This window comes from Populus alba, chromosome 19 (assembly GCF_005239225.2).
Source record: "Populus alba chromosome 19, ASM523922v2, whole genome shotgun sequence".
In the NCBI taxonomy this organism is placed as follows: Eukaryota; Viridiplantae; Streptophyta; class Magnoliopsida; order Malpighiales; family Salicaceae; genus Populus; species Populus alba.
The window spans coordinates 8279628-8307385 of NC_133302.1; the positions used below are offsets into that span (position 1 = coordinate 8279628).

The following is a 27758-nucleotide window of genomic DNA, read 5'->3' on the forward strand; positions in this document are numbered from 1 at the left end:
ATAAAACTCTGGTATTTTATGTCATTTTTTTAAAATTGATTATTTTTCAACTTTATCATTTAATATTAGATTATTGGGTATTGAGCTCCAAGATTTTTTTTTGTTTTCATTTCTATAAAGTTATCCTGATTTCATATCCTGGGTCGTGAGTTAGTAGAGCTAACTTGAATTGATTTGATTTTTTTATGATTTTTTTTTTAGTTTTGCCTTTTATCGTTTTCTTTGCTTGAGAGCTGACTTTTATTATTTTATTCAATTTTTTTTTTGTAAGAGATTATTCCAGTTTCATGATTGATTTATGAATTTAGTATACTAACTCAAGTTAGGTTATTATGTTTATTTTTAAAATTATTTTTTCTTTTGTAATTCATCATTCAACATTTAATTTGCTATTAGTTAAGCTTGATTTTTTTTTATAAGATTATTATATTTTCATTTAGTTATTGTTTTGTTATCAAATAAGATTGTCGAGATATTTTAAGAATATTTAAAAGATATTTTTTTATAATATTGACAAACTTTTTTTTATTAGTAATTATGTTTATTTTTGTTATAATTATATTATTAAATTAATTAAATGTATTTAACCATTCGAAACAATGACTTAAATTCCAAAATTTTCTTGCTCCTTCAAAACAAAAAAAAATCTTCGCCTGATCACCTATCTAGTAATTCACTGTTAATCAAACGAAACGGCAATAACGTAAATAAACCTAACATCGATGTCCAATTCCGAAAAACAGTCTGCAGTGAAGATTAAAGATGCAGGCTCAAGCAAGTGCGCGAGTCATGACAGACTCAGTTCGAGACAGCAACTAATTTAAAATCCGATCCATCCAACTCACCTTCTGAAAACATCTCTATTTCTCTCTCATTTTCTTCTCAACAAAACACCCGTAAAATGGCAATGGCAATGCGATCTTAGGATTGATTTTCTGAATAATCCAAACAATTCATTACTAGTAAAAAAAAGTAATGGCAGTTCCAGTCGAAGAAGCCATAGCAGCTCTCTCTACCTTCTCTCTTGAAGTATCCCCTATCTACCTATTCTACATTTTCTCCTTTTTTTTTTAATTTCATGCAAAATGCTACAATGTATTTCTTTTTTTTTAATAATTAATCATATTTTTATGATTTAGTGATTTTTTTTTTTAATTTGTGTGAAAGGATGATCAAGCAGAGGTCCAAGGAGCTGGGGTTTTGGTTTCATCCGAAAGAGGAGCAACCAACAGTCCTATTGGTAATTTTTCTTTTGATCTTTTAATAATTTCTTACTCGTAAAATTCTTGATGGCAATTATTATTATTATTATTAGGTGGTAAAAAATGTGTTAATTGATGGTAATGACTGGTGAAACTCTTCATTTCTATAGAGTATGGTGATGTTTCTGCGTATCGGTTATCTCTATCAGAAGACACAAAAGCTCTGAATCAGCTGGTATGTGGCTGTGGCCGTTTTTTTTTTTTTTTTTTTTTTTATGAAAGTAATTTCATTGGTCTGGTGGGTTTTTTTTTTATGGTAATTACTGTTCGGTGTAAATTGCATTTTATTTAATTGAGGAACGTAATTTCATTGGTTTGGTGGGTTTTTGATGGTAATTACTGTTCGGTGTAAATTGGGTTTTGTTTTGCTTTATTTTATTGATGAATGTAATTTCATTGGTTTGGTGGGTTTTTTATGGCAATTACTGCGGAATGTGAGGACAGAATGCACTTATCCAAGAGGGGAAGGAGATGGCATCGGTGCTTTATACGTATAGAAGTTGCGTCAAAGCACTTCCTCAGGTCTATTTTGGTTTCAATTCTAATAAATATGAATATGATTGTTGTCATTGAAATACATCACTGAATAATTCGAGTTTTTTTTCCGGTTCTTTGAAAAATTTATATGATGTGGCAGCTTCCAGAATCCATGAAGCACAGTCAGGCTGACTTGTATCTGGAGACGTATCAAGTTTTGGACTTGGAGATGAGTCGTTTGCGTGAAATCCAGAGATGGCAAGCATCGGCTGCGTCGAAAGTATATGATCTCTTACCTTCTTTTATTTATTGTTTACAGTAATGTACTATGTGTGGTTTCTTGCTCTTGCTGAGTTTTTAAGACCTTTGTGTGTTGTTTGATGATGCAGCTAGCAGCTGATATGCAGCGGTTTTCTAGGCCTGAGCGGCACATTAATGGCCCCACGATAACCCATCTCTGGTACATTGTTGCCCTTTCGTTGTCTATTTTCCTCTTCCCTTGCCTCAATTGCTTTGTTTTCTTGTAGTGCATGCCTCATTTTGAAGTTATTAATGTGCTTTAAAGTTAGCTCCTTGACATCCTCTGAACTTTCTCCTCAGTTTGAGAGATCTTAAAAAAAAATTTCTTGAAAAATTTAATCAGTGATTCTTTTATTAACCTTTTTTTTTTTTTTTTAAATTCCAGGTCCATGTTGAAGTTGCTTGATGTTTTAGTTCAACTTGATCATCTTAAAAATGCCAAGGCAAGCATACCTAATGACTTCTCATGGTACAAGAGGTATGAAAATTAAATACTTTAACTAGGTTACATGCCCTTTTTGATGTTTGATATGGATTCTCCAACTTCCTTTTCATCATTCCCCCCCTTTCCTTTCCACCTGTTAAAGCCACTTGGATGGGAATCGGCAGTCATTTGTTATAGTTTCTCTATAATTGTTGATAGTCTTGTTTGAACTTATCAAGAATATCTTCAGTACTATATGTTTTGCAATTTTAGGATTTGCTGTTGGCTTATTACTTGGATGACCAAAGCCTAATCTATAACCCCTGCAGATGACTTACAGAAATAGGTCACTAATATTTCTCATCTTCAGAAACTTTGATTAATTCCCAAAACACATACATGATAGTATGACAAGTTCCAAGTGAGTTCTCCGTGGTATAGATTAGAAACTGAAAACAAGCATTTGAGACTATGAAAAAGTGGGCCTCCTTTAACTTCAATTTAAAGCATATATTTATACTACTCCTGTCCTTAAATTTTCTAGCTTGAGCATCTTGCAGTCCACCCCATACTCTCTGCAAATATGTCTAGTAAAACTTCTTGGAATGTGAACTTTATTAATTTTGCAATTTTATTCTATGGATTGGTAAAGCTTGGTGGTGGTGAAATTGTTTTCTATTCAAGTTTTAGCTTGTGTAATATTAACTTTTTATGTTAAAAAATTATGCCTTTTAGTTATATATATATATTAAAGAACTCTAAAACGCGTGGGGAAAGCACTGTAGCTTTCCCCACGCCTCCTATGCTTCAGTGAATGAAAGGCTTTTTTTTTTTTTTTTACGCCTCACTTTACTCATTATTAATATATTATATTATATTATTTAATTGTCTTATTTTTTTTCGTTTTTAATTTTTTTTGTTTTTTTTAATGAATTTTTTTTGTTTGATTTAGTTTGTTGATGTTAAATTTCTTTCTATTTAATTATCAGACTTTCATAACATGTATCCTGGCTTGACGAGTTAACTTGGTTTGATGGGTTAACCCAGTTAACTTTAGGTAAACCCGTTAATTTTTTTTATTTATTTAGTTATCAAACTTTCATGATGCAAATTCCAGATTTGACGGGTTAATCCAGTTCATTCATATTTTTTTTTTCTTTTTCTTCATTAGTTTTTTTTTCTGTTGGTTTTTTTCTTTTTAATTAATCTATTTAATTATCACACTTATATGACACGACCTTGCAGCTATACCTACATCTAAGACTATTGGATCTGATATTGCAGCCACCCCCATTTAAACTTGGGTCATGCAAGTTTAATGTTATTATTAATATTATAAATATTACTCTTAGGTCAGGTGTTGCAGCCAAACCCAAGATTCTTGGGTATAGCTTTGCAGAAAGACCTAACACTTTTAAATATTACTACAGTGTTTCGTATAGTTTTGCAGCTTTGTTTTTTTTTTTTTTTTTCCTGTAGCAGTTTTTTTTTCACTGTAGCATTTTTTTTTTTGCTTTTGTTTCTTTTTTTATCCAAAATTGACTTCTTTGTCTTTGTTTTTTTTTTTTTTAAATTTTTTTTCAAAATTATCTTTACTAATTTTTTTAAATATTGAGCTGGTTGAAAATTTAACTATGTAGTTTTTTTCTTTAAAACATTGTGGATTGCTATAATATTCTCATATATTGTTTTTTTTATGATTTATTTATTCTTTTTTTTTTCAAAATGGTCTTTGTAGACTTTATTTTTTTTTTTATATTAAGTTGGTTGAGAATTTAGCTTTATAGTTTTTTTTTTTTTAAATAATATGGATTGCTACAGTGTTTCCCTTACATAGTTTTTGTTTTTTATCGAATTTATTTTTTTAATATTGAGCTAAATGATAATCTAACTTTAGCTTTCCCCACATGTTTTTTTTATTTTTTTATTTTTTTTTCTTTTTTCCAAAATTGTCAATTTTTACATATTTTTTTTTCAGAATTATTTTTGTTGATTTTATTTTTTTACTATTGAGCTGGTTGAAAATTTAGTTTTTTTGTTTATTTCTTTAAAACACTGTAGCTTTTCTCACATGTTTTTTTTTCTGCTTTTGTTTCCTTTTTATTACATGTTTTTTTTTTTTTCATTTATTTTACCCAAAATTGACTTTTTTTTTTAAAAATAATAATCTTTGTCGTTTTTTTTTTTTATATTGATCTGGTTGAAAACTTAGCTTTGTAGCTTTTTTCAAAAAAAATAAAAATATATGGATTACTACAATATTAGCTGTTTTTTTTTTTTAATTTTTTTTAATGAATTTTTTTTTTTTGATTTAGTTTGTTAATATTAAAATTTTTTTATTTAGTTATCAGATTTTCATGATACGGATCTCGGGTTTGATGGGTTGACATGATTTGACGAGTTATTTTTTTCATTTAGTTTAGTTTGTTAAAGTTAATTTTCTTTCTATTTAATTATCAGACTTTCATACCTTAATGACACGTATCCTAGGCTTGATGGGTTAACTTGGTTTGATGGGTTAACCTAGATAATTCTGGGTAAACTCGTCATTTTTTTTCTATTTAGTTATCAAACTTTCATGATGCAAATCCCAGGTTTTATGGGATAACCTGGTTTGAAGGGTTAACCCAATTAATTCATTTTTTCCTTTTTCTTCATTAGTTTTTTCCTTCCTATTGATTTTTTTTTTTTTAATTAGTCTATTTAATTATCACACTTTTATGACACAACCTTATAGTCAGACCCACATCTAATATTCTTGAGTTCGGTGTTGCAGTCAGGCTCACTTAAACTTAACTCATGCAAGTTTAATTTTATTATAAATATTACTTTTAGGTCAGGTGTTGCAGCCAAACCCAAGATTCTTGGGTATGGCCTTGCAAAAAAACCCAAGATTTTTAAATTTTTGTTTTTTTTAATATTTTTATATAAAAAAAAATTGACCCGCGGCATCGCGCGGGTCATGTGTCTAGTATATATATATTATCAAAACAGTGAATAGAGAATAGTTATTTCCTGTGATTAATTCATCGAACTGTTCTCTCCTCTTATACATATCAATTAAATAAGTGTAGTTGGCTAAGCTACTAAATCCAACTTTTAAAACACAGTGTTTCGTACAGTTTCTTTATGGACATTTCCAAGTTTTTTAGTTTCTTTTCACTCAATATTAGAATTATTGACTTGCTGTTTTGCCATGCAGTCTAACATTGTTTCTTTCTGTTACTTGTATCTGATTTTGACAGGACATTCACCCAAGTTAGTGTTCAGTGGCAAGACATTGACTCTATGAGGGAGGAGTTAGATGATTTACAGGTGTGAGAACTTTTCTTGTGTGATCTTATCTGTCTTAAATGATATTTTACCTCAATTGTTTTTGAAATGCCTTTTTTTTTTTTGTCCCTTTGGCTGGCCAAGTGCTGATGTGATATCTTCTATTATTCACTGTTAGTCTGATGATATGGTCAATACTAACTGCATTGTTACTCAACTGCTGCAGATATTCTTAAGCACAAGGTGGGCAATCTTATTGAACTTGCATGTCGAGATGTTTCGGGTGAACAAGTATCCTTAATAATTATTGAATGCCTTCCAGTGTGACAGGACAGGAAGAAATACTTGATTTCTTTTTTTGACACAAAAATTTACCCTGTCCGACATTCTATAATACCATCATTCTATGTAGATTATCGCCTGTCTGGCTCTTCTTTCTTTAAACTGAAATAGTATAGTTGGTATTACAATGTGGTCCTTGACTCGAAAAAGTGTAGAAGATATTCTTCAAGTTCTGATAGTCTTTGCTGTTGAGTCATTGGAATTGGATTTTGCGCTTTTATTTCCTGAGAGACACATTCTTCTACGTGTTTTACCTGTCCTTGTCGTCTTAGCAACATCATCAGAAAAAGACAGCGAGTCACTGTACAAGAGGGTAAAAATAAACAGGCTGATAAATATTTTCAAGGTATTCTGTTCACATTTCTTGGTGCTCTGGTAATCTCAAATGTCACATTCGGCTGAGCTTGCACAAAAGTTTAGTTTTACATGTCTGAAATCTAGTCAATTCATTGATATTTTCTAATTTGTTTGTGATTTGTGGCAGAACGATCCAGTCATTCCTGCATTCCCTGATCTTCATCTTTCTCCTGCTGCAATCTTGAAAGAGTTGTCCATTTACTTTCAAAGATTTTCTGCACAAACTCGTCTTCTCACCCTTCCAGCACCTCATGAGCTCCCACCTCGGGACGCACAAGAATATCCTCAACATTTATTTTTTATCATGACTTGCTGCCCCCCGCTCTCTCTCTATCATTTGCTTTGACCATTATCTTGGCAAAATAGGCATGCACTTCTCATCTTTGTGATTGTTTGGACAACGAGGACTTGATTAGTTACTGCCCCCATGTCCACACAATAGACCATTAATGCTTTTGCTATATCCATTTTGTAGTTAGAATAATAAGTGATCTTTGTTTCGCTCTGTAGAACTTGTGTGTGTAATCTGTAAAGCCTTAACATATCGTACTTATCAGAGGCATTATCTCATCATTAATCACATTGGAACTATTCGTGCCGAGCATGATGATTTCACAATTCGTTTTGCTTCATCTTTGAATCAGGTGCTTACCCCCACTTCACCCTGTCTTTTCCCCTCCCTATATATGGTTTGAGGAAGCTTTATCATTAGCTTTTTAATGCGTGTTTCCTATCTTTTCAAATTGTGTTCGCAGCTATTATTATTGAAGTCAATAGATGGTGCAGATGTTGATTGGTGCAAAGAAGTCAAGGGAAACATGTATGATATGGTTGTTGAAGGGTTCCAGCTCTTAAGCAGATGGACTGCACGGATTTGGGAACAATGTGCTTGGAAATTTTCTCGCCCATGCAAAGAGGCAATTCCTTCAGAATCAAATGGATCTTCAGAATCGTTTTTCGACTATGAAAAGGTATTATATTCTATATTTTATGATTTTGTTATTGGGATGGTTGAACCTCTTTAATCTTGGTTGGTATGTATTTGAATGCTGAAGCTCAGTCAGCAATGCTCACCTGAGAAATCCAACAACTTAGAACTAACTTAGAAGGATTTATGTGGGGCCATACTTGTGATAACCAAATCTGATATAAAAATTCAAGGACCACTGCCTTGCCTCATTATCATTTTATTGTTTGCTTGACTTAATATATAGTAATGCCGAATTAGCTTGCAGGTGGTACGATATAATTACAGTGCTGAGGAGAGGAAAGCACTTGTTGAGCTTGTTAGTTACATAAAAAGTGTTGGATCGCTGATGCATCGGCGTGACACATTGGTAGTTGATGCCTTGTGGGAAACAATACATGCTGAAGTCCAAGATTTTGTCCAAAACACATTAGCCACCATGTTGAGGACTACCTTTAGAAAGAAGAAGGACCTGTCGAGGTGGGCTTTTTAGTCAGTATTTGTCATTTGAATTTATGGCTAGAGTTTCACAATTCCAAGCTCTCTTCCATACAAATTAGGGGACTAGGGGTTGAAATTGGGTTTGAGTCCTGCACTTGCTTCTGTAAGAACAACACTATTATTTTTCTCATCAATCAAAAATTAGATGCCCATTATTGTCATATGTACTATGTACTGTTAGCATAGTATTTTGTTTTTCAAATGATAAATGAAGATTTTGTTAATAGACAAAGGAATGGGAAATTACTAGTGGTAAAGAGTAACTTGTTTGAGAAAAATAAGATAAGAATTTCCCAGTTCTGCTGAACAGCTAAAGACACTTCTCAAAAAGCTTCTAACCAATACACTATGAAATGTCCATGAAACCCAATCTGTCCTATTGTAGTTTCTGGAAAATAGACTGATTCTTGAACCTTTCGCTCTCCACACGCATGCATCGTGTCAATCATGGCACAACATGTCTTTACCTTCGCAATCCTTAACCCTCCTAAAGCACATAAAGTTAACTGGTAATGATTCCGTGACACATCACTGAGATACCATCGCTCACTTAGACATGGGAAAATGTCAATGGCAATGCTATTACATGTGAGACATTACAATCATAAGAAAATCAGGAGCTACATCCAACAACATTCTCTACTTGTTCTTCCTAATTTTATGCCCAGACTGTTGATATGTTTTAACTTGCTAGTAAAGATAAAATCTGCTTGTGAATGGTTTTCACTTAAATGTTTCAACCGCTGACTATTGATATGTTTTAACTTGTCAATACAGATAAAATCTGTTTCTAAATGTTTTTCACTTAAATGTTTCAACTGCTTATTTATTTTATGTAATTGGTAACTTTCAGGATTCTCTCTGACATGCGGACGCTTTCAGCAGACTGGATGGCAAATACAAGCAAGCCTGAATCTGATTTACAGTCACATGGAGGTGATGAAAGCAAAGGGAGCTTCTTTTATCCAAGGCCAGTGGCACCCACAGCCACACAGGTTTTACTCATCTACTCCACTTATTCATGCTTTTATGTTCCCTGTCAAGATATAGGAATCATAGTTCCTAGGATATAATATTGTCAGATAAGTGGAGCTCCAGAAGACAAACCTTTATGGTTGAGTTCTCAGTCACACCCGTGAAGCTTTGTAATACAGAGTGATTGAGAAAAGATTTAAGGTATACCATCACTTATGAAAAATTTAGTTAGATTCCAACTACCAAGGAAATTAATTATAAAGTTTGTCTTACTCAGATGTTTGATGAAGATTTTGTTTTAAAACATAAAAGTGAACAATAGAAATACAACTGCCCAGGGTTGCTAACCATTGATAGAGTGAATGGCGACATAAAAGACAGATGTCAACTGTGCAGCTTATGGGCCACATGCGTGACTTCAAGAAATTATGTTGCATGCCAATGTAATATTTTTTTTAATAAAAGAGTCTTTCAAATAGGTATAAAAAACCCCTTCTTACCAATGCTTTTTGTTTATTTCATCCACGGGATCCAAAGTATAGCAGAAGCGACGTATAATATCATTCAACAATCACACTCTGAACATCTAACTTATCATCAACTAAACTTGTTGTGGCCAATGTTGTTCAACAAGCACACTAACTCCAATTTCTAGCTCATTGGATTTTGGAAGTAAATAATTAATAGGCTCAACAATTGCTTCATAAAAAATACCAAATCACTAGGACCTCTCCTCTGTTTTGAAGATTGCCAGTAGGCCAAAAACAAAAAACTTGAAGGGAGTTTTAGACTTCTGCATTCCTCTCTAGGGAAGTGGGAAAACCCTGTCCTCTCTTTGTTGCACTAATTCCTTGAGTTTGAGCTCCCTAAATTGATCCAAAATTAAGCTTACCAAAGTATGTCATCATATGTCATTCTCATCTTCTCCTGCTTTAACCTTAAAACACTGAACACCAATGAGCTAGTTGTTGATAGGAGTAGTATGTTCAGTGATAGCTAGTTGTTGATTGGAGTAGTATCTTCGACTTCAGTTTCTTCTGCTTGTTTGATTGCTAGAGCCCTCTTTCTATAATCGGATGACTTGTGGCCCGGTTCTCCACATTTGAAGCAATTGTTATTACCTTCTTGGAATTGCTTTTCATCCTTGGATTGAGTGTGTTAGGGCTGTTTAGTTGCTTTAAAAGTCACCCGGGTCTGTTGCTCACCTCTCAGATTTAGTCATTTTCCAAAGTTGGAGGCATTCCCCACCTTGGACTGACCAAAACCTTGCTGTCCAAATCTGGAAGAACAGGTTTGCTGTTGTAGAGATCTTGAATAACCCTTACTTTGTTGTTGTTCTATGAGCAAAACTTTATTGTACGCCTTTGAAACAGTCAACAATCTTTGCAAGACAAGAACATCTTGAATTGAGAGTTTTAATCCACTCAAATAATGAACAACCTTTTGCTGTTCATTTTCATTCAAATTAAATCTAGAGATGAGTTGATAGAACAAATTGGTATATTCTTCTATGCTTTCCACTTGCTTGAGGTTGTGCAAGCTTTTGTAAAGGATTCGAGTGTAGCTGGCAGAGAGAAATTGCTCACACAAATTTTTCTTCATCTTCCTCTAATTATTAATCTCACCCTTACCACTCCTTTGGTGAGAGACTTGCAAATGTTCCCACCAAGATGAAGTACTTCCCTTGAAGTGGATAGCCACAAATCTAACTTTCCTTTCATCTACTACATCATATTAGTCAAAAACTCTTTTCATGGTGTTTAACCAATCTACAAAATTATCCGAGTTCAAACTTCCTTGGAATTCTAGCATTTCAACCATGATGCTTTGTTTAAGTGCTACTTATTAACATTAGGTCTGCCAAGCTGTATTGCATCAAAAGGATTCTTAAACTGAGAATGGAATCCTCAAGTTTGTGATCAACCTCATTAGGAGGGATCATTCGTTGTACAAGTCTTGTAAGAAGCTCAACTTGCCTTTGTAAATTAGCAATCTTGTCAACTCCACCATCATTCTGCTGGTGTCCATCATTCCTCCTAATTGGAGGGTTGGCTTCAACTCCTGCAAACACCCATTTGATCTCCCCTTGCTCCACCCTTCTATCCTCTATCTCTTCGTGCCATTTCAAGCTCAAAATCTTGAACAAAAATGTGACACAAGTGATTAAATTTGCTGTAGTCACAGCATTACAACACCACCGCAAACTGATAAAATCTCGTGACTGAAGCTATCTAGAACAGGTCTTAATTGCACGGGGGAGCTTGATGTGCAGCTGGAAATGTAGACTAAATTGATGATTTCCTTGCTGATTTCTGGCAGGTTTTGTGTGCTAAATGTGGCTGAATTTATAACTGGATTCTGAGCCATAACTCTTGACTTCAATCTCTTTAGTTTGTTGGTTGTTTATAGCTGTAAGAACATTACAAATTAGGCCTAAGATTGTATTCTTGGTCAGTCTTGAACATCATTTTGTAATCTCAATTGTTAGAGAAGAGTTTCTCTCTGAAGTTTTTGTATTTATTCTCACTTCCTAACAATTCCAGCATTTCTACTTCCTACTTTCCTTTGATCCAAACTAGGATCACATCATCTAAGTGGCACCTATTCAATAGGAGCTGTGGATGTTGTCAAATGAGGACTAGATAGAGAGTTGGATTAAGATAAAATGAGAAGTAAGACTGTAAATTTCAAAGGTTGGGTTGAGGTGGTAGAAGAGGATATATTCAGAAGATTTCAGTGTTTAAGGGAGTGAAATCTCCTTCTAAATTTTTTGTTTTGGTCATGTCACCCAATTCTGTCTATTTATGGGGCATCATCTTCATGTTGACAAAATTTTTTCTTGCCTTCAAGACTGCTAGACTGATGAAGTTCGCAGTGCAAATTCTTTCCATATCTCTATGACAATATTGCATGTATCATCAAACAAGCCATTTTTCATTTTTAACATCAAATTTATCATAATATATGCATCTTATGCGACCACACTATGCATGCCTCATGGTTTCCTTCCTTTCCAATCATGTATTTATGTTTTAAATGAATGAGTTTGGATTAAAATATCATCGCTACATGCAAAGTTATGTTCATACTAAATTAAGATCATCAATTTTCTTGGTTCAGGTCCATTGCTTGCAGTTCTTGATATATGAAGTGGTGTCTGGTGGTAATCATCGGAAGCCTGGTGGGTTCTTTGGCAACAATGGGTCTGAGATTCCTGTGAACGATTTAAAGCAATTGGAGAGCTTCTTTTACAAGCTTAGCTTCTTCCTACATATATTGGACTATTCAGGTATTCTTATTTAATTGTTTGTCTTTTCCAAAAGAAGAGATTAACCTATTTTTAGGAGTGAAGGCAAATTAGTCATGCAGGTCCAAGTTTTCAGTTATTTTTATAATTAGCATTCCCATGTATGGGGTCTATAAAGACTTTCATCCCTGATATACTTACACTATGTTTAGTTGTGATCTTCTGATGAATTCTAGTATGCAAATCCTTTTCTTGAAAAACTCTAAATGACTACAGAATTTTCTGGAAAAATGAGCTTATAGTAGCATAGGAATAAGAAGATTCTTCACATGATATGATGTATCCTGAAATTATCCTAAAAGATAAAGGATTTCCTTTACATGGTCCTCAAGATCAAGATGCCAACCCAATTCTTAAATATCATCCATTTGATATCTTGATTCATTGTCAGTAGATCATGCTAATAGGAGCATTGGCACATAATTGTTCCCTTACAGAACCCTTGTCTAATTAGCCTTGTGGACCCCATAAAAATGAAGAAGGGAGATGGCACTTCTTCAATGGATATTCTTTGTTTTGCACAGTACAGAAAATGCTAATTTGGCATATTAGCAGCACATCCATGTTCACGGTGCTTCTGCTTCTTTGAGGATAATATAACTAATTTTGCTCCCGTTAGTGTTTTTCATTGGTCCAAGCTAGGTGGAAAATGAAGTACATTGTCCTTTTGCCGCACCAAATTTCAAGTGGTATATACTGAAGTTTAACAATTCTGAAAATGTCTGCAGCGACTGTGGCTACTTTGACAGATCTTGGTTTCTTATGGTTTAGAGAATTTTATTTGGAGTCATCTCGAGTTATTCAGGTAAGAAAACAGAATTTCTTGTGGACCTGCTATAGCTAATGAAACTCTTCTAAACATGGAGAGAACTGGTCTGCCTTACTAAATTGATGTTAGCTCAGAAATTGTTTTCTTGCTTATTTTTAAACTAAATTGATCTGAGGAAGTGATTAACTTGGTATGAGGGGCTTGCATGTATTTATGAACTCTTAATTAGAAACTTCAGTCATTGTTCTCTGTTGTTTAACTCCTTTTGTTCTATTTCCTTGTTTAAATCATATTGGTTGGGAAAGTTATCAAGTTTTGTTCCAATCCTGATTAGATGAAATTTTATTGCTTTGGTCATTTACGTCTGGTCATGAACCGGTCCTGATTTTCTCTTTTATGGAATTAGCTGAAATGACTTCTGGTGGCTATACATAGATTTAGACATTTATTAGGAAGACAGTATGATAAGGGTGTATCAGAACAGAAGAAGGTTTCCAAATGAAAGAAAGCAGCATGTTCAACTGATAGGTCATTAAAATTTCATAATAGTAAAGTGGTAATTCTTTGTTTTATTTTCCTTTCATCCACTTTCTTATTCATTATATTACTTTCCTGATTTGTAGAAAATATTTTGCTATCCATATGCAGTTTCCTATTGAATGCTCTCTTCCTTGGATGCTGGTGGATCATGTGCTTGAGTCCCAGAATGCAGGTCTTCTTGAAAGTGTTCTGATGCCATTTGATATCTACAATGATTCAGCTCAGCAAGCTCTGGCTGCATTAAGGCAGCGATTCCTCTATGATGAAATTGAGGCCGAGGTATATTATATTTTAGCATTTTCTAGAACTAATTTTTTTGCATCCCTTGTTGGAAATGTATGCATTTTCTATTTGTCATTTGATAAGCTGGCTATGGCCTGTTGAATTTTTGCTCTAACTCAGTGTTTGCAAGTTTTGATAGGTGGACCATTGTTTTGATTTATTTGTTTCAAAACTCTGTGAAATTATTTTCACTTGTTACAAGAGTTGGGCAGCAAGGTACACGGCTTTCCTTCTCTCTTTAATAACACATGCTACTGGAAATACAATGTATTAAATCATCTGTCTTGTTGGTTTGCTAAATCCTGTAGTGAAATGCTTGATCCTTCATTCCTCTTTGCTTTGGACAATGGAGAAAAGTATTCTGTACAGCCTATGAGATTCACTGCACTATTTAAGATGACAAGAGTAAAGGTAAAAGTATAATTTTCCTACGTTGTCACTGATTTACTGCACCTGTGGTCGCTGATGTGTTTGGGCCACATTTGTCATGCGAAGTATTCATTACCTTCTCCCTCTTTGGCAATTGTTAATGACAGTCTGAAATTTTGAAAACATAATATTTTATTTTTTTCAATGTACTCTTTAACTGGGACCAGGTACCTCAACTGTGGGATTATTTCACACAGTTATTTCTCAGCTTATGATTGGACCATATATCTCTGCTGTTGTTTTACATGTTTTAATCATCTTTTTCTTTCTTTCTGTCAATCTGAAGAGGAATAGTAATTTAGACCATGCTCCTCTGATGCTCTCTCCCTTCATTTGGATTTAATTGTGTACAGTTACTTGGGAGGACCATTGATTTAAGAAGCTTGGTTTCTGAAAGGATGAACAAGGTTTTCAGAGACAATATTGAGTTTCTTTTTGATCGTTTTGAGTCTCAAGATCTATGTGCAGTGGTGGTAAGTAGATTGTTCTTGTGTTTCTTATATTAGTAATACAACTATCATGTTGCTATGTGGTGCTAACTGCTTGGTTCTCACATATTCATAAGTATAACGAGATATGGATGTATGTAATGCATGGCATTTTGACGTACCAGATTGAGCTTTTTGGTTGAATTCTCTAATGATGAAAACTAAATCAATAATTTTTCTGATGGAAAAACAAATACCTTGATTTTGTTGCAGGAATTAGAAAAACTTCTGGAAATATTAAAGCATGCTCATGGACTGCTTTCAAAAGATATTTCAATAGACTCGTTCAGTCTCATGTTGAATGAAATGCAAGAAAACTTATCTCTTGTATCATTTTCTAGTCGACTTGCAACTCAGGTTTGGCAAACTATTTCTGGCTTTCATTTTATGGGTACATCTCTCTGTAATAGTTATGCATGCTATAATTGTTAAATCATGATGTACAATCATGGTATTCTGGGCTGTGTTTCACTCTAATCTCTATTATGTATCTGTCTTATAAATTTCAAACTCTAGGAATGCAGATAAACTGCTCGGAGTCTCAATTCTTAAGCCTATACATCCATTAGACATAGAGAGAAGAATTGATACTTTGTTTATATGGATGAGGTGGCATTGTGCATCATTAATCTTATTGTATAATATGCATACTCTCTTGTCTCTCTGATTCTGGGAAGAATTATTTTAAAAATGAGCTTATCTGATGTACTTGTTGAAAATCATTTGGGCTTTCTTATCCTTGTTTTGGCAATGAAAAGATATCTCACATTGGGGACAGCTATACTAAAGCTGGAAGAGCACGTCTCCAGCTAGTTAGTTATCATTTTTGCCTAAGGACCTTTATATCTTGTCATTGTGTATGCATTGTCTAAAGGAGACTTCTCATGCATGTTGTATTATTGGTATGATTGAGCTTGTCAATCCCTATTCTTGTACCTAAAACAAAGCATGATGCATCCTTTCCTATCTTTGAAAAGAAAAATGTAGCGAGAGGATGATATTAATTAAAGAAAAATCACATCTAGGCCAATTCATTAGCATTTTGGGTTAGAACTTTTATGTTTTGTCATTGTGTATGCATTGTCTAAAGGAGACTTCTCATGTGAGTCATGTTAAGTGACCTTGAGGATTCCATGGTCTTGTACGTACATACTAAGAGTGATGCATATTTTTCTTATCATTAACTTAAAGAAAAGTGTAAGATAAGGTATGATATTATTAAAGAAAATTCCTAAGTGTGCTGTTTATTTTTATCTTTTGCTTTTCCAAGGAGCTAGTCTCACTCAATCAATTCATTGGTGTATGGTAGATTTGGTCAGAGATGCAAAGTGATTTCCTGCCAAACTTTGTCTTATGCAACACTACTCAGCGTTTTGTCCGATCATCAAGAGTTCCTCTTGTTCCTGTGCAAAAGCCATCAGTTCCCCATGCAAAGGACAACTTCTATTGTGGTACTCAGGTAACAAACTAGAGCTTAGACACCATCATTTGATTGCGTTTTACAAATATGATGCTATTTTGTTTCTCATAATACCTTTTGACTTTCATTCTCATTTAATATTATCTTGGCAGGAGTTGAATTCTGCACATCAAAGCTTTGCTCGTTTGCACAGTGGGTTCTTTGGAATTCCTCACATGTTTTCTGTTGTTAGACTTCTAGGATCCAGATCATTGCCTTGGCTTATCCGAGCCCTGTTAGATCATATAACAAATAAGGTACGTGATGCTTTTGAGAATTTAGTCTGTTCATTTATTAACACTCAATGTCATGAAAAGATGGATCTTGATATGATTTGAATGATTTTATTTGAAGCTGTGTGGATGAACATTAAGATTGAGTTTAATATTTCATGATGTGTTTCAGGTAACTACACTTGAACCAATGATTACTGGATTGCAAGCAGCGTTGCCAAAATCTATTGGACTGCTCCCTTTTGATGGAGGAGTCACAGGTACATGGTGGTGTCATGATTCTGATAGCGTCTTCCTTTTCTTCTTTTTACATGCACTGCGGGATGTGTTAAAAAAAGGCTGAAAGAACTTATATATGATATATTAACATATGCATGTGTGCATGCATCACAGTTACATTATGTCGACATATGTTTTATTATGGATCAGTGAATTAAAGCTTATGGGTGTACAGTGTACTTTAGGAATTAATGTCTGTTTGGAGAGCTGAAGGAAGAATCTGGTGCAAAGTTTACCACATTCAATTCTAACAACCACCAACCTCTAGGATCTTATACACTCAATTAGTGTCAGTGAGAGAAAAGTTAAGTGAGTGCCCAGGTGTGATACATGTGGTTAGAGCTTCCTTGAATGTGAGGTGAAAAAAATCTGTTTTGAGTGATTTCTAAGTGCTGTAGCTGTGAGGTCTTGTCTCAACTGTGTTTGATTGTCTTTTTATTCATCAGTGGATTTAATATTTCCATTGCATATGGTATTCACTTACCAAGTGCCTGCTCACATCAATTTTTTTTTGGTCAAAAGAAAATTTGGAATCTAGTGATATTATGAATGCTTTTTTATTCGGAATTTTATGCATGCATCTCTTGCTATTCATGCGTGCTTTTGTGTGTGTGTACATTTGTGCTCATTTCCCTATTTTGCATCTTTAACTTCTGATACAGGTTGTATGAGGGTTGTCAAAGAAAATCTTAACTGGGGAACTAAATCAGAGCTCAAAGCAAAGGTTCTTCGAGGGATTAAAGAGATTGGTAGTGTGTTATATTGGATGGGGCTTCTTGACATTGTATTGGTCAGTATCCTAGTTTCTTCATTTCATGATATTAGTTTGAGAACATGTCTAGACTTACTTATGCATGCTCTAAACTGTAGCTTTGTGTCTGGTAGATTCATATTTCTACAAGTTTGCCATTCAATCCCTTCGAACAAGAATGCCCAATTATACAAGTACTTTGAAGAGCTTTGGGGCACTTTTAGATCAATAGGGATAGCAGGAGTATCATACTATCTCTCATTATAGAGAAATAGTTGTGTAGACGTACTCAACCAACTCATCATAGACAAGGCTAATAAAGACAAGTTATATAGACAAAATAACATAACATCATGTGGGACCATTGGACTTTCTAGCTATTTGTCTTGTTTTTATTGGCCAAGTCTATAGCGGAGCTGGTCGACTTTGTCTTCGCTACTTTAAATGTTCAAATCCTAATGGGATAAATGCTGGGTAGACAAAAACAACAAGCAAATATTGAAGAATTTTGCGTTCTACCAATTAGCTGTGAGACTGCCCTGTTTAGTTAGTGGTGGATCATTGTCATGTGTTAAGAAGGCTGAAATTGGTTTTGGTTTTGATTCCTCTTGATAGAGGTCTGCCTCTCTTTATATAGCTAGAATTCTCCCTATTTACAGCCTAATGATTATAATTGCATGCATGATTTCCTTTATCAAATCATTCAAAATCAGTAACATTACTGATTTGGTAATATCCAAATCAGTAAACTATTGCTATATACATAATATGGCCTAATTTGGTAATATCTCCCCTCAAACTTATGTTGGTCGATCAAGAAGCATTAATTTGTCAATCATGAATTTATGGTGGTGACGGGAGAGAGTCTTGGTAAAGATGTCAACAGTTTGATGTTCGGTGGAAATGCGAGGAAGAGTAATCTCTTGGCGTGCAAGTGCTTCATGAATGGAATGAAAATCCACTTAAAAATGCTTGGTGTGCTTATGAAAAACTAGATTGGCAACAATTTGAATAGCACCACTGTTATCTGCATAAAAAGGAGTAAGTTGCGGAACACCAAGTTCACTAGCCCTCAAAGTCATGTGATTTCAAAATAGGTAGATGAGCTGACTCTATATTTAGACTCGGTAGATGAGTTTGAGACACATGCTTGATTTTTACTCATCCAAGAACTAAGAGTGCCGCCAAGAAACACACACCAACCCGAAACAAAATGACGAGTATTTGGACAATCGACCCAATCAGCATCACTGTAGGCCGCCAATTGTAAAGAAGTCCTTGAAGAAAAGAACAAACCACAACCAGGCATCCCTTTGAGATATCAAAGGAGGTGACAGACAACGGCTAAATGAGTTTGGCAAAAAACCTGCATAAATTAAATGACCTATTGTACAACAAACAAGATATTAAGTTGGGTAATAGTCAAATAATTCAGACTTCTGACCAGCTATCGATACATGGAGGGATCAAGCAAGAGATCCCCATTCATGATGTAGTTTCAAGTTGACCTCCATAGGTGTAAGAACTGATTTAGTGTCTAAAGACCAGCTAAGGAAAGAAGCTTATGGGTATACTTATGTTGATGCTAAAGTATGCCAGTTATTGCTGGACCTCAAGACTAAGAAAATACTGAAGTGGACCAAGATCTTTCATATGAAATGAAGATTGGAGTCATTGCTGAAGTTGTTCAATCAATTGGGAATCATATCCTATAATCACAATATCATCAACATACACAAAAAGTAGAACGATCCCAATATTAGTCTTGCGAAAGGAGAGTAGTCATATTGACTCTGCGTGAAGGTGGAATCCAAAAGAGTAGTAAGAAATTTCTCAAACCATACAGAGACCATTTCAAGTGACAAACCTCAGTAAAAGAGGAAGAAAACATGCTAGGAGGAGTCATATAATTCTTTTCCTTTAGATCACCATGTAGAAAAACATTCTTCACATCCATCTGACGAAGCGATCATCCTTTCAAGACGAAAAACAATATGGATAGTGGTCATCTTAGCCATAAGAGCAAATGATTTCTTATAATCCAGGCCATATTTTTGTTGATTTTTGAGTGCCACCAAACGAGCTTTATATCGGTCAAGAGATCCATTGGTACCTAGCTTGATGGTGTATACCCATTTGAATCCAATAGGTTTTACCCCAGAGGGACAAGGAACGATGTCCCAAGTATTATTATCATAAAGAGCTTGAAGTTCGTCTTGTATAGTCAGTCGTCAACACTCTTGAGTAGAGGCCTGAGAATAAGACTTAGGCATAGAAATAATATCAATAGTGGCCTGAACAACTGAATGTGAGAACCCATACCTATTCGGAGGTTGTAGAACCAGAGTTGACCATCAAGGCTCTTGTAAAACATGTTCAGATGTTGGTTCAGGAGTAGAAAGAGATAGTGGGTGACGTTGTTGATAAACAATTCTTGGTTTAAAACGATTAACAATAGTAGACACATCATCAAAAGAAGGAAGCAATGCAGAAAAAGAAACAAAATTTGCACGAGACGGAAGGAAATATTTATTTTCACATAAAACCACATTTCGTGAAATGCGAATCTTGTTCTTATCCACATCATAACATACAAATCCTTTATGGGAATTGCTATAGACAAGAAAAGCACGCTAAACAGCCTGGGCAACAAGCTTGTGATGTTCGATGTGTTAGAGAATAATATAAATCATATTATGGGACCTTATACAACAGCTTAAGCTATTTGGTTGAGATGGTTCTTTGATGTGGTATCAGAGCCTTGATGACCAAGCAGTCACGAGTTCGAATGTCACCATCCCCATTTTATTTGATAAAAAATTAAGCACAAGGTAATGTGGGCTTATGCAAGTTTCAAGCCAAAAGGGTTTTCACTTGAGAGAGTGTGTTAGAGAATAATATAAATCATATGCTAGGACCTCACCTAACAGCTTAAGCTATTGGGTTGAGATGATTTTTTGACATGATAGTAGGTAAGTGAACAAAGCAAATACAACCAAAAACATGAAGAGAATTATAGTTAGGAGGGACTCCAAACAAAAAAAAAATATGAAGGGTCAACATTCAAGGTTTGAGAAGGTAGATGATTAATCAAATAGACGACTATAGGTAAAGATTCCACCCAAAATCGAGGAGAAACTAAAGATTCAAGCAATAATATATGGACAACATCTAAAAGATGTTGATTCTTATGCTCAACGACTCTATTTTATTAAGGAGTATAAGGACACGGATGTTGAGAGATAATACCTTTTAGTTGGAGGAAGGATTGAAAGTCACAAGACATGCATTCCCCCTCAGAATCAAAGCATAAGATCTTAATATTGGCAAAAAATTGTGTCTCTGCAAGAACAACAAAGGTTTGAAAAATAAACACATCAGCTTTAGAATGAAGGAAATAGATCCAAGTGAATCTACTATAGTCATCAATAAATATTAAAAAATATCTATATCATGCATGAGAAAGAACAAGATTCACATCCAAACATCAGTATGAATAATTTCAAAACAAGCAGAAGCCTGACTTCCTTGCATAGGAAATGATAAGGATTTGCTTTTATCAAGTTTACAAGAACAATCAAAAGACAAATGAGAGGAAGAAAACTAATGTATATTATTCAAATAGCCACTTCTAATGAGATGCTTCAAAATAACAGAATTAGGATGTCCTAATTTCTTATGCTAAAGATGACTTGTATTGGCAATACCAGGACAACCCAAGTATACTAAACAAGGCATAGAAAAAGACTGAAGAGGAAAAAATCGTCCCATTTTAGGCCTCGTCACTACCACTTTGCCCGATGGTTGATCTTGCATACAACAACCACAATGGTCAAAATGAAAGGAATAATCATTTTCTACCAATTGGCCAACAAAGATTAAATTGGCAAGTCAGGATACCCAAAAACATCAATGAAGGTAGACCCTAGATTGTCAATGGCAGTAATAGGAATAGTACGACCATTAGCTATTTTAATATTATGCTCACCATCATACTTACGAACATCCTATAGTGCTTTGAAATTGCCAGTCATGTGACTGAAAGTCACAGGGTCAATTAACAAATAAGAGGGGAGTAGCTTTGTCTTACCTTGAAGTCCAAGAGCAGAAACTATCATCTGTTGGACATGCTTCGGTGTAAGAGTAGAAGAAGACCCCATGATAGCTGGTTGATTTAAAGGCATAGTCTCAAGGTTGGATAGGACAACAATATGCAAGGCATGGGCAAATCGATTTTGAGGTCGTATGCGATAGTTCTTAATAATGTGACCTTCCTTTTTGCAGTAATTGCATAACTTCTTATTGCAATTCTTTGTTATGTGCCCAAACTCGCAATTGTAGCATTGTGGTAGGGATTTGGATCTAGCTTTGCCTTGAGTTGCATCGGCCATGTTGAATATGTTAGTAATGACAGTGTCTTGGGCAATGCCATGTTATGAGGCAAGATGTTGTTCCTCACGTAGAAGCTCTCCTAGGATCCAAGATTGGAATAGGTTTGTGGTCAATCAACCCAACACGTACACTCTTAAATTTTAGGTGAAGCTTCATTAAGATTTGGTCTCGTTGGCTCTTGGAATGGACCACTTGTACCACCCCCAACGCTTTCTTTGGAACCTTAGATTGCACCAGTCCAGATTGAGCACTCCACTAGTTTGGGAAACCCGGATAAATATTGCTCAGTTGACTAATTCCCTATGCAATAATTTCCAATTTCCAACTCTAATTTGGAACTTTCGAGCAGAGTTATCTTAATGATACATCCGCCAAAGTGAAACTCACATTTCCTTAGCGGTATTAAAGGAATAAGATTGTTGACCATAAAAGGTTCAATAGAACTCAACAACCATGAAACAACCTTGCTTTCCCAAGAACCAAGTTCTTTGGGATCAGTTGGAACTGAAGAGGACCTATCCAAATGATTCCATAATTCTCTTCCTTTGACAAACATCTGATACTGAAATTTTCAAGAAGTGTAATTCTTGTCATTTATGTGAACAATGGAAATTTTCTCTTCTAGCATGACTAAAAAAACACAACAACCCCGAAAAAATAGACAAGCCTAATGAAGACACTAATGCCACAAAATAAGATGCTGATACAAATCAGCCCAAGCCAAACAATATCCCAAGCTAAAAAAAAAAAGAATTGAATCAGCCCACAAACCAAACCAAGATGAGAATTTCTCACACTCCATGAATTTAAGCTAAGAACTTTGATACCATGTTAAGAAGGCTGAAATTGGTTTTGGTTTTGGTTTTGGTTTTGGTTTTGATTCCTCTCAATGGAAGTTTGCCTCTCTTTAAATAGTTAGAATTCTCCCTATTTACAGCTTAATAATTATAATTACATGCATGATTTCCTTAATCATTCAAAATTCATAAAATGGCTCCTCCAACCACATAAATCCCTAACATTGCTCCACCAACTACAAAGATCCTGTAAATATAAACTATTGCCATATACAGAATATGGCCAAATCTGGTAACATCATGTTCATCTTAGATCAGAGCTATGAATGTGTGCTTGATCTACTCTACTTAAAAGTCATTGAACCAATCACTCAATGCCAGGTGCCCAAATCTATTTTCACCATCTATCTTCATTATTGGTCATATTTGTTTCTCTTGTTATATTGTTGGGAATGATGTCCTAGTGGGTGTTAATAATTATGTCCTGTTTTGTTGTTGTAAATGATGTGCAAGTGGATCCAATTGTTATTTGTTGAACCAATGTAGCAATCAACGTTGTTGTATGTTTAGATCTTAGAACCTTATTAATGGAGTAAAACAATTATTGTTCATGCATTTAGTCACATGAAACATTTTCTTATAATAATACATCACAGCCTGTAATCTATGTCTATTTTATCTGTAAAATCACATATGGAATGTAACATTTGGTTGAGTAAATGACTGTTAATGAAAATAAAGATGAGCATTAGAAAATAATGAAAAAAATATTCTGAACTAGGTTTTTCATTTACATTAATTTGGCAAGGCAAAAGGCTTGCCTGGCAGGCTAGGTAACCTGATTCTGTATGCCACAATATATTGTTTAGTCTACAAAACATTACCATGGCTCATCTAGTTGACTTCTGTTATGATTGGGAACCAATGTTTCATACTGCCTCTTATAGTTGTTTTACATGATTGACAGAGGGAAGTTGATACCATGCATTTCATGCAAACTGCCCCTTGGTTGGGCTTGTTTCCTGGCGCAGATGGCCAAATATTGCATTCACAGGATGGAGGGGATAGTCCTGTTGTCAATCTTTTCAAATCAGCCACTTCTGCAATAGTGTCTAACCCTGGTTGTCCAAATCCAACATCTTTTTATACCATGTCAAAACAGGCAGAAGCTGCAGGTGCATAATTCATTTCTCTTCAGATGGCTTTTTGCTGTTTGGTTGACCACCTTTATAGAAGCAAAAACATATGCCAGTTCTTTTGTAATAACAGTAGTTAGTCACTCTATTTTATGCCTGTTATTATATTCATCAAGTTTTGTTCCCTTGGTTTCCTTAATTTTTAATTTTATGGTCTGGTGTCTTCATTTTGTTGCAGATCTTCTTTACAAAGCTAACATGACTACTGGAAGTGTGCTGGAATATGCCCTTGCTTTTACCAGTGCTGCATTGGATAAGTATTGCAGTAAATGGAGTGCTGCTCCCAAGACAGGGTTCATTGACATAACAACCTCAAAGGACTTTTACCGTATATATAGTGGCCTCCAAATTGTAAGGAATGACCTTCTACAGTTTATTTTTATAATAACTTCACACTTGGGTAATATATCTGAACAATAATCATCTTCAGTTTTATCAGTTGAGGTATTAGTTCATATTCTAGACTAAGAGTAAATCTATCTGTTAGTTGATACATAACTTTTCTCAACAGCCATCTCCATAGTGCTGCGGGTTGTACTTCTCATTAATTTGTATTTTTGGGCCAAAAATTTCACACATGAACTATTTTATTTTATTACTAAAATCTTAGACAACTATTATCATTCTCAGATTCTGCAAAATGACAATCATATGATAAGCCTTTTAAAAGGTTTATTCATGCTGTTTTTCATTATTGTACTGTATAAATAACTCATGTTTCATAGCCTGATTTAATCAGAAAATAATCTTTCTGATTTATCATTTAAATCTTGATTTGACAACCATGCTGATGAGGTACTAATTCCCGGACATGTGATACCTCCTGATGAGCAGCCACAATGGTGCTGTGGTATGGGGTGGTGCTGTGGTGTGGGGGTGGGTGTTACAATCCAGGTCAAGGCTAAGAACTGCACACATCATATTACTCATTCAATCCCGTGGGATTAAGAGAACCATTTTGAGTGGAACATTCTCCTTGCCAGTAATAGCCATATATTTGCAGCCTTGATATCTGGAGGTTACTACAGTTGTGATAAAAAACTATTAGTTGGGCATGTGGACCAATGGTTCAATTAAGAAATCATTTAATAGTAAATTGAGATCAATATGTATAAATTCTTGCTTTAAAATAATTGACTACTCCTTTAGAAGGATGATGAACCTTTAGGTTTACCTCTTGTTTAGCCACAGAAGTGATATCTTTTCTTTCTGCTAATTTGTTTTAATACTTGAATTGTAGGGACACCTGGAGGATTCTGTTCAAGTATCATCGAATAATTTTGAAGTCTTGGGTGACTCAGTTGCATGGGGTGGTTGTACCATAATCTATTTGCTTGGACAGCAGATGCATTTTGAACTCTTTGATTTTTCATATCAAGTCCTCAATATTGCAGAAGTGGAGGCTGGATTGCTTAGCCAAGCACATAAGAATCCTCATGTTGCCCAGGTATTGAAATTTACGTCTATGCTTGAAATTTTCTGCGTTCATGAGTAATATGCCTGTCTATAGAAAATCATTGCTATATATTTAAAATATTTTCTTCTGCTGGACTTGAACACAAATTCCTCAATTGATGGATTACCATCTGCCAGTTGTTCTATAACTGATTCTGCGTATAAACATTGTTCATTTAGTTCTTTTCTTTCTGCTCATACTCATTATCATGTAAGGTTTTACTCGTTATGTAGGATTAAAATAAATGATTGGAGTTCATAATGTTTTACCATTTATTTTGCTGTGCTCTAGGTCATTATGGTGCTTTCTTCAAAGAACTGGACATTTTCTAAATGGCGTCAATTTCTTCTCTCTGCTTTTCATTAAATGTAATTTGGGACGTGCAGTCCTGTTGAGCCTTGAGTCCACATACCAACTTTGCTTGCTAGCATTTACACGGCTCAGAATTTAGGTTGCAATTCATGTTTTACGGTTTTGCCCAGCTAATCTGACCATCAGTCGACCCATGCCCTTTTGCGGTTTGAATTTGTTAGCCATCCAATTGTTCTGGTGTGCATGATTTGCCTGATCACTAGCTTGATGTTCTCACCTGACAATCTTAGTCATAATGATATTCACATTCAACGAGTCATAATTCTTGATCGCATTGAGTGGACTTATACCCTGAATCAAAACTAAGCTCTATATCAATAAATCTACTACAAAGTACCGGAAATATGATGCTTCATAATCTGTAACCATAGAACTAGAATATGCAATTACTCTTATGTTTTCTTCACTCCAAAGAAAGAACTGTAACTTGTAAAATCAATTTCAAGCTTTGACTGCACATACAACCAAGTACAACGGAAACAGTGGGTTGATTCACATGCTTTTAGGCTGTTAACGTTTTTCATGTTTTGATTGATTAGTCCTTGCTTTTAGCCTGTTGACATTCTTCTTTTGCATAGGGATGGGAAACCCTATTAGAAGCCATGAAGAAAGCAAGAAGGTTGAACAATCATGTTTTCTCGATGCTGAAAGCCCGGTGCCCCCTTGAAGACAAGATAGCGTGTGCTATCAAGCAAAGTGGTGCCCCTCTGCATCGGATTAAGTTCGAGAACACTGTTTCAGCATTTGAAACATTGCCTCAAAAAGGTGCCTGAATGAGTCCTGCAATCCCCCTTCCACTTCTATTGTTTTTTGTCTCATCTTGTAATAACTATGCATTTAGTGTCGTCAAGTTGTAGTTTTATTACCATTATCATTATTGATTATCAAATTGTAGTTGGTAATGTGTTCCCTGACATGAACTCTGAGAGACTGAATTCAATCTGTATATTATCTACAAACATACAGGGGATTTATCTCCCTTGTTGTTTTTTAATGGACATCAGTCTTGAATGCAAATGAGAAAGCATTGACCTTTCATTCTTGAGGTTTATTGGTTATTTTAAAAATAAAAATAATAATAAATAAAAAAAAAAAAAAAACAACCCAACAAGATAGGGACTTGGAGACCTTTTGATATTGTTGATAGTTTTTGTTTTTAGTCTAATAAAAAAAATCATTTAGTTAGTTAAATAGTATTTGTATTTTGCACTAGATTTTATATATAATTATTTTTTAAGAGCTTGTGTTTTTTAAATTATAATTATAAAAACTATTATATATCATTATCTAAATTGATTTTAATATGATTATGGTTTTTCATATTATTATGTTATCTCTAAATGTTATTTAAATTCATGGTTATTACAGTTGCTAACGCAATCAAGTTCTATAGATAGAATGACACATGAAAGGTGAGAGTGATCCAAATGTTTAAGTACGATACTCATAAAGGCCTAATTGGCAAGATTATTATAGGCTTAAATCTTGAATGCAATAAGGTTAAGGACTACATGAAGGCTATTGAAGAGTAATTTATTAGTTTTTATAAAGCATTGGCTAAAACATCCTTATGAATAAGTTGTCTATGATAAAACATCACAAATCAAGAAGTGTGTGTGGACGCATAGTTGAAATGAGAGATGTTGTTTCTCAACTTAAGTCTCTAAAAATTGACATTTATAAATCCTTTCTTATTCATTCGATACTCAACACCTTTTTTTATGGAGTATAGACTATTCAAGATTTCTTATAACATGCATTAAGAGAGAAATGATTCTTAATGATCTTTTAACCATGTGTGTACAAGAGGAGAAGATGATGAAACATGAAAATTATGAGGGTGCAACTGTCACTCATAAAATGAAGAAAAGATAAAATAAAGAAAAACAAGTTAACAATGCACAATGAAAGAAGAAGGGTAAAGTGCTTTTCAAATGACCTAAACATATTGGATCAAGCAATTTAGTAGCTTGCTTCTTCTGTAAGAAAAAAGGGACACATGATGAAAGATTACCTAAAATACAAACAATGGCTTGAAAAAATGATGATTATACTACCCTTATCTGTTATAAATATAATTTCATAGACTTCTAAAAAGAAATACTTGGTGGATTGATTAAGGTACTACAA

At 34.4% G+C, this 27758-nt stretch overlaps 1 protein-coding gene across 1 annotated transcript; it reads left to right on the plus strand.

The window, feature by feature from the left end:
- Nucleotides 1-744: 744 nt before the first annotated feature.
- LOC118046748 (protein PIR) lies at nucleotides 745-26666 on the plus strand. Its single transcript, XM_035055757.1, has 30 exons — nucleotides 745-1029; nucleotides 1168-1240; nucleotides 1373-1437; nucleotides 1707-1784; nucleotides 1900-2019; nucleotides 2129-2199; nucleotides 2425-2517; nucleotides 5709-5778; nucleotides 5963-6027; nucleotides 6229-6424; nucleotides 6563-6714; nucleotides 6986-7079; nucleotides 7191-7406; nucleotides 7671-7882; nucleotides 8757-8898; nucleotides 11999-12167; nucleotides 12914-12990; nucleotides 13603-13773; nucleotides 13916-13992; nucleotides 14085-14187; nucleotides 14559-14678; nucleotides 14907-15050; nucleotides 16003-16152; nucleotides 16266-16409; nucleotides 16558-16645; nucleotides 17327-17454; nucleotides 23572-23779; nucleotides 23979-24151; nucleotides 25041-25247; nucleotides 26207-26666. The coding sequence occupies exons 1-30, from the start codon at nucleotides 976-978 to the stop codon at nucleotides 26399-26401; spliced, it is 3855 nt and encodes a 1284-aa protein (XP_034911648.1). The 5' UTR covers nucleotides 745-975; the 3' UTR covers nucleotides 26402-26666.
- The last annotated feature ends 1092 nt before the right edge of the window (nucleotides 26667-27758 follow it).

Coding starts and splice junctions, on each gene's coding strand:
- LOC118046748 (XM_035055757.1), top strand. CDS start 976: ATGGCAGTTCCAGTCGAAGAAGCCATAGCAGCTCTCTCTACCTTCTCT. Junction 5,779..5,962: donor AGGAGTTAGATGATTTACAG/GTGTGAGAACTT, acceptor CAACTGCTGCAG/ATATTCTTAAGCACAAGGTG. Junction 6,425..6,562: donor GGCTGATAAATATTTTCAAG/GTATTCTGTTCA, acceptor GATTTGTGGCAG/AACGATCCAGTCATTCCTGC.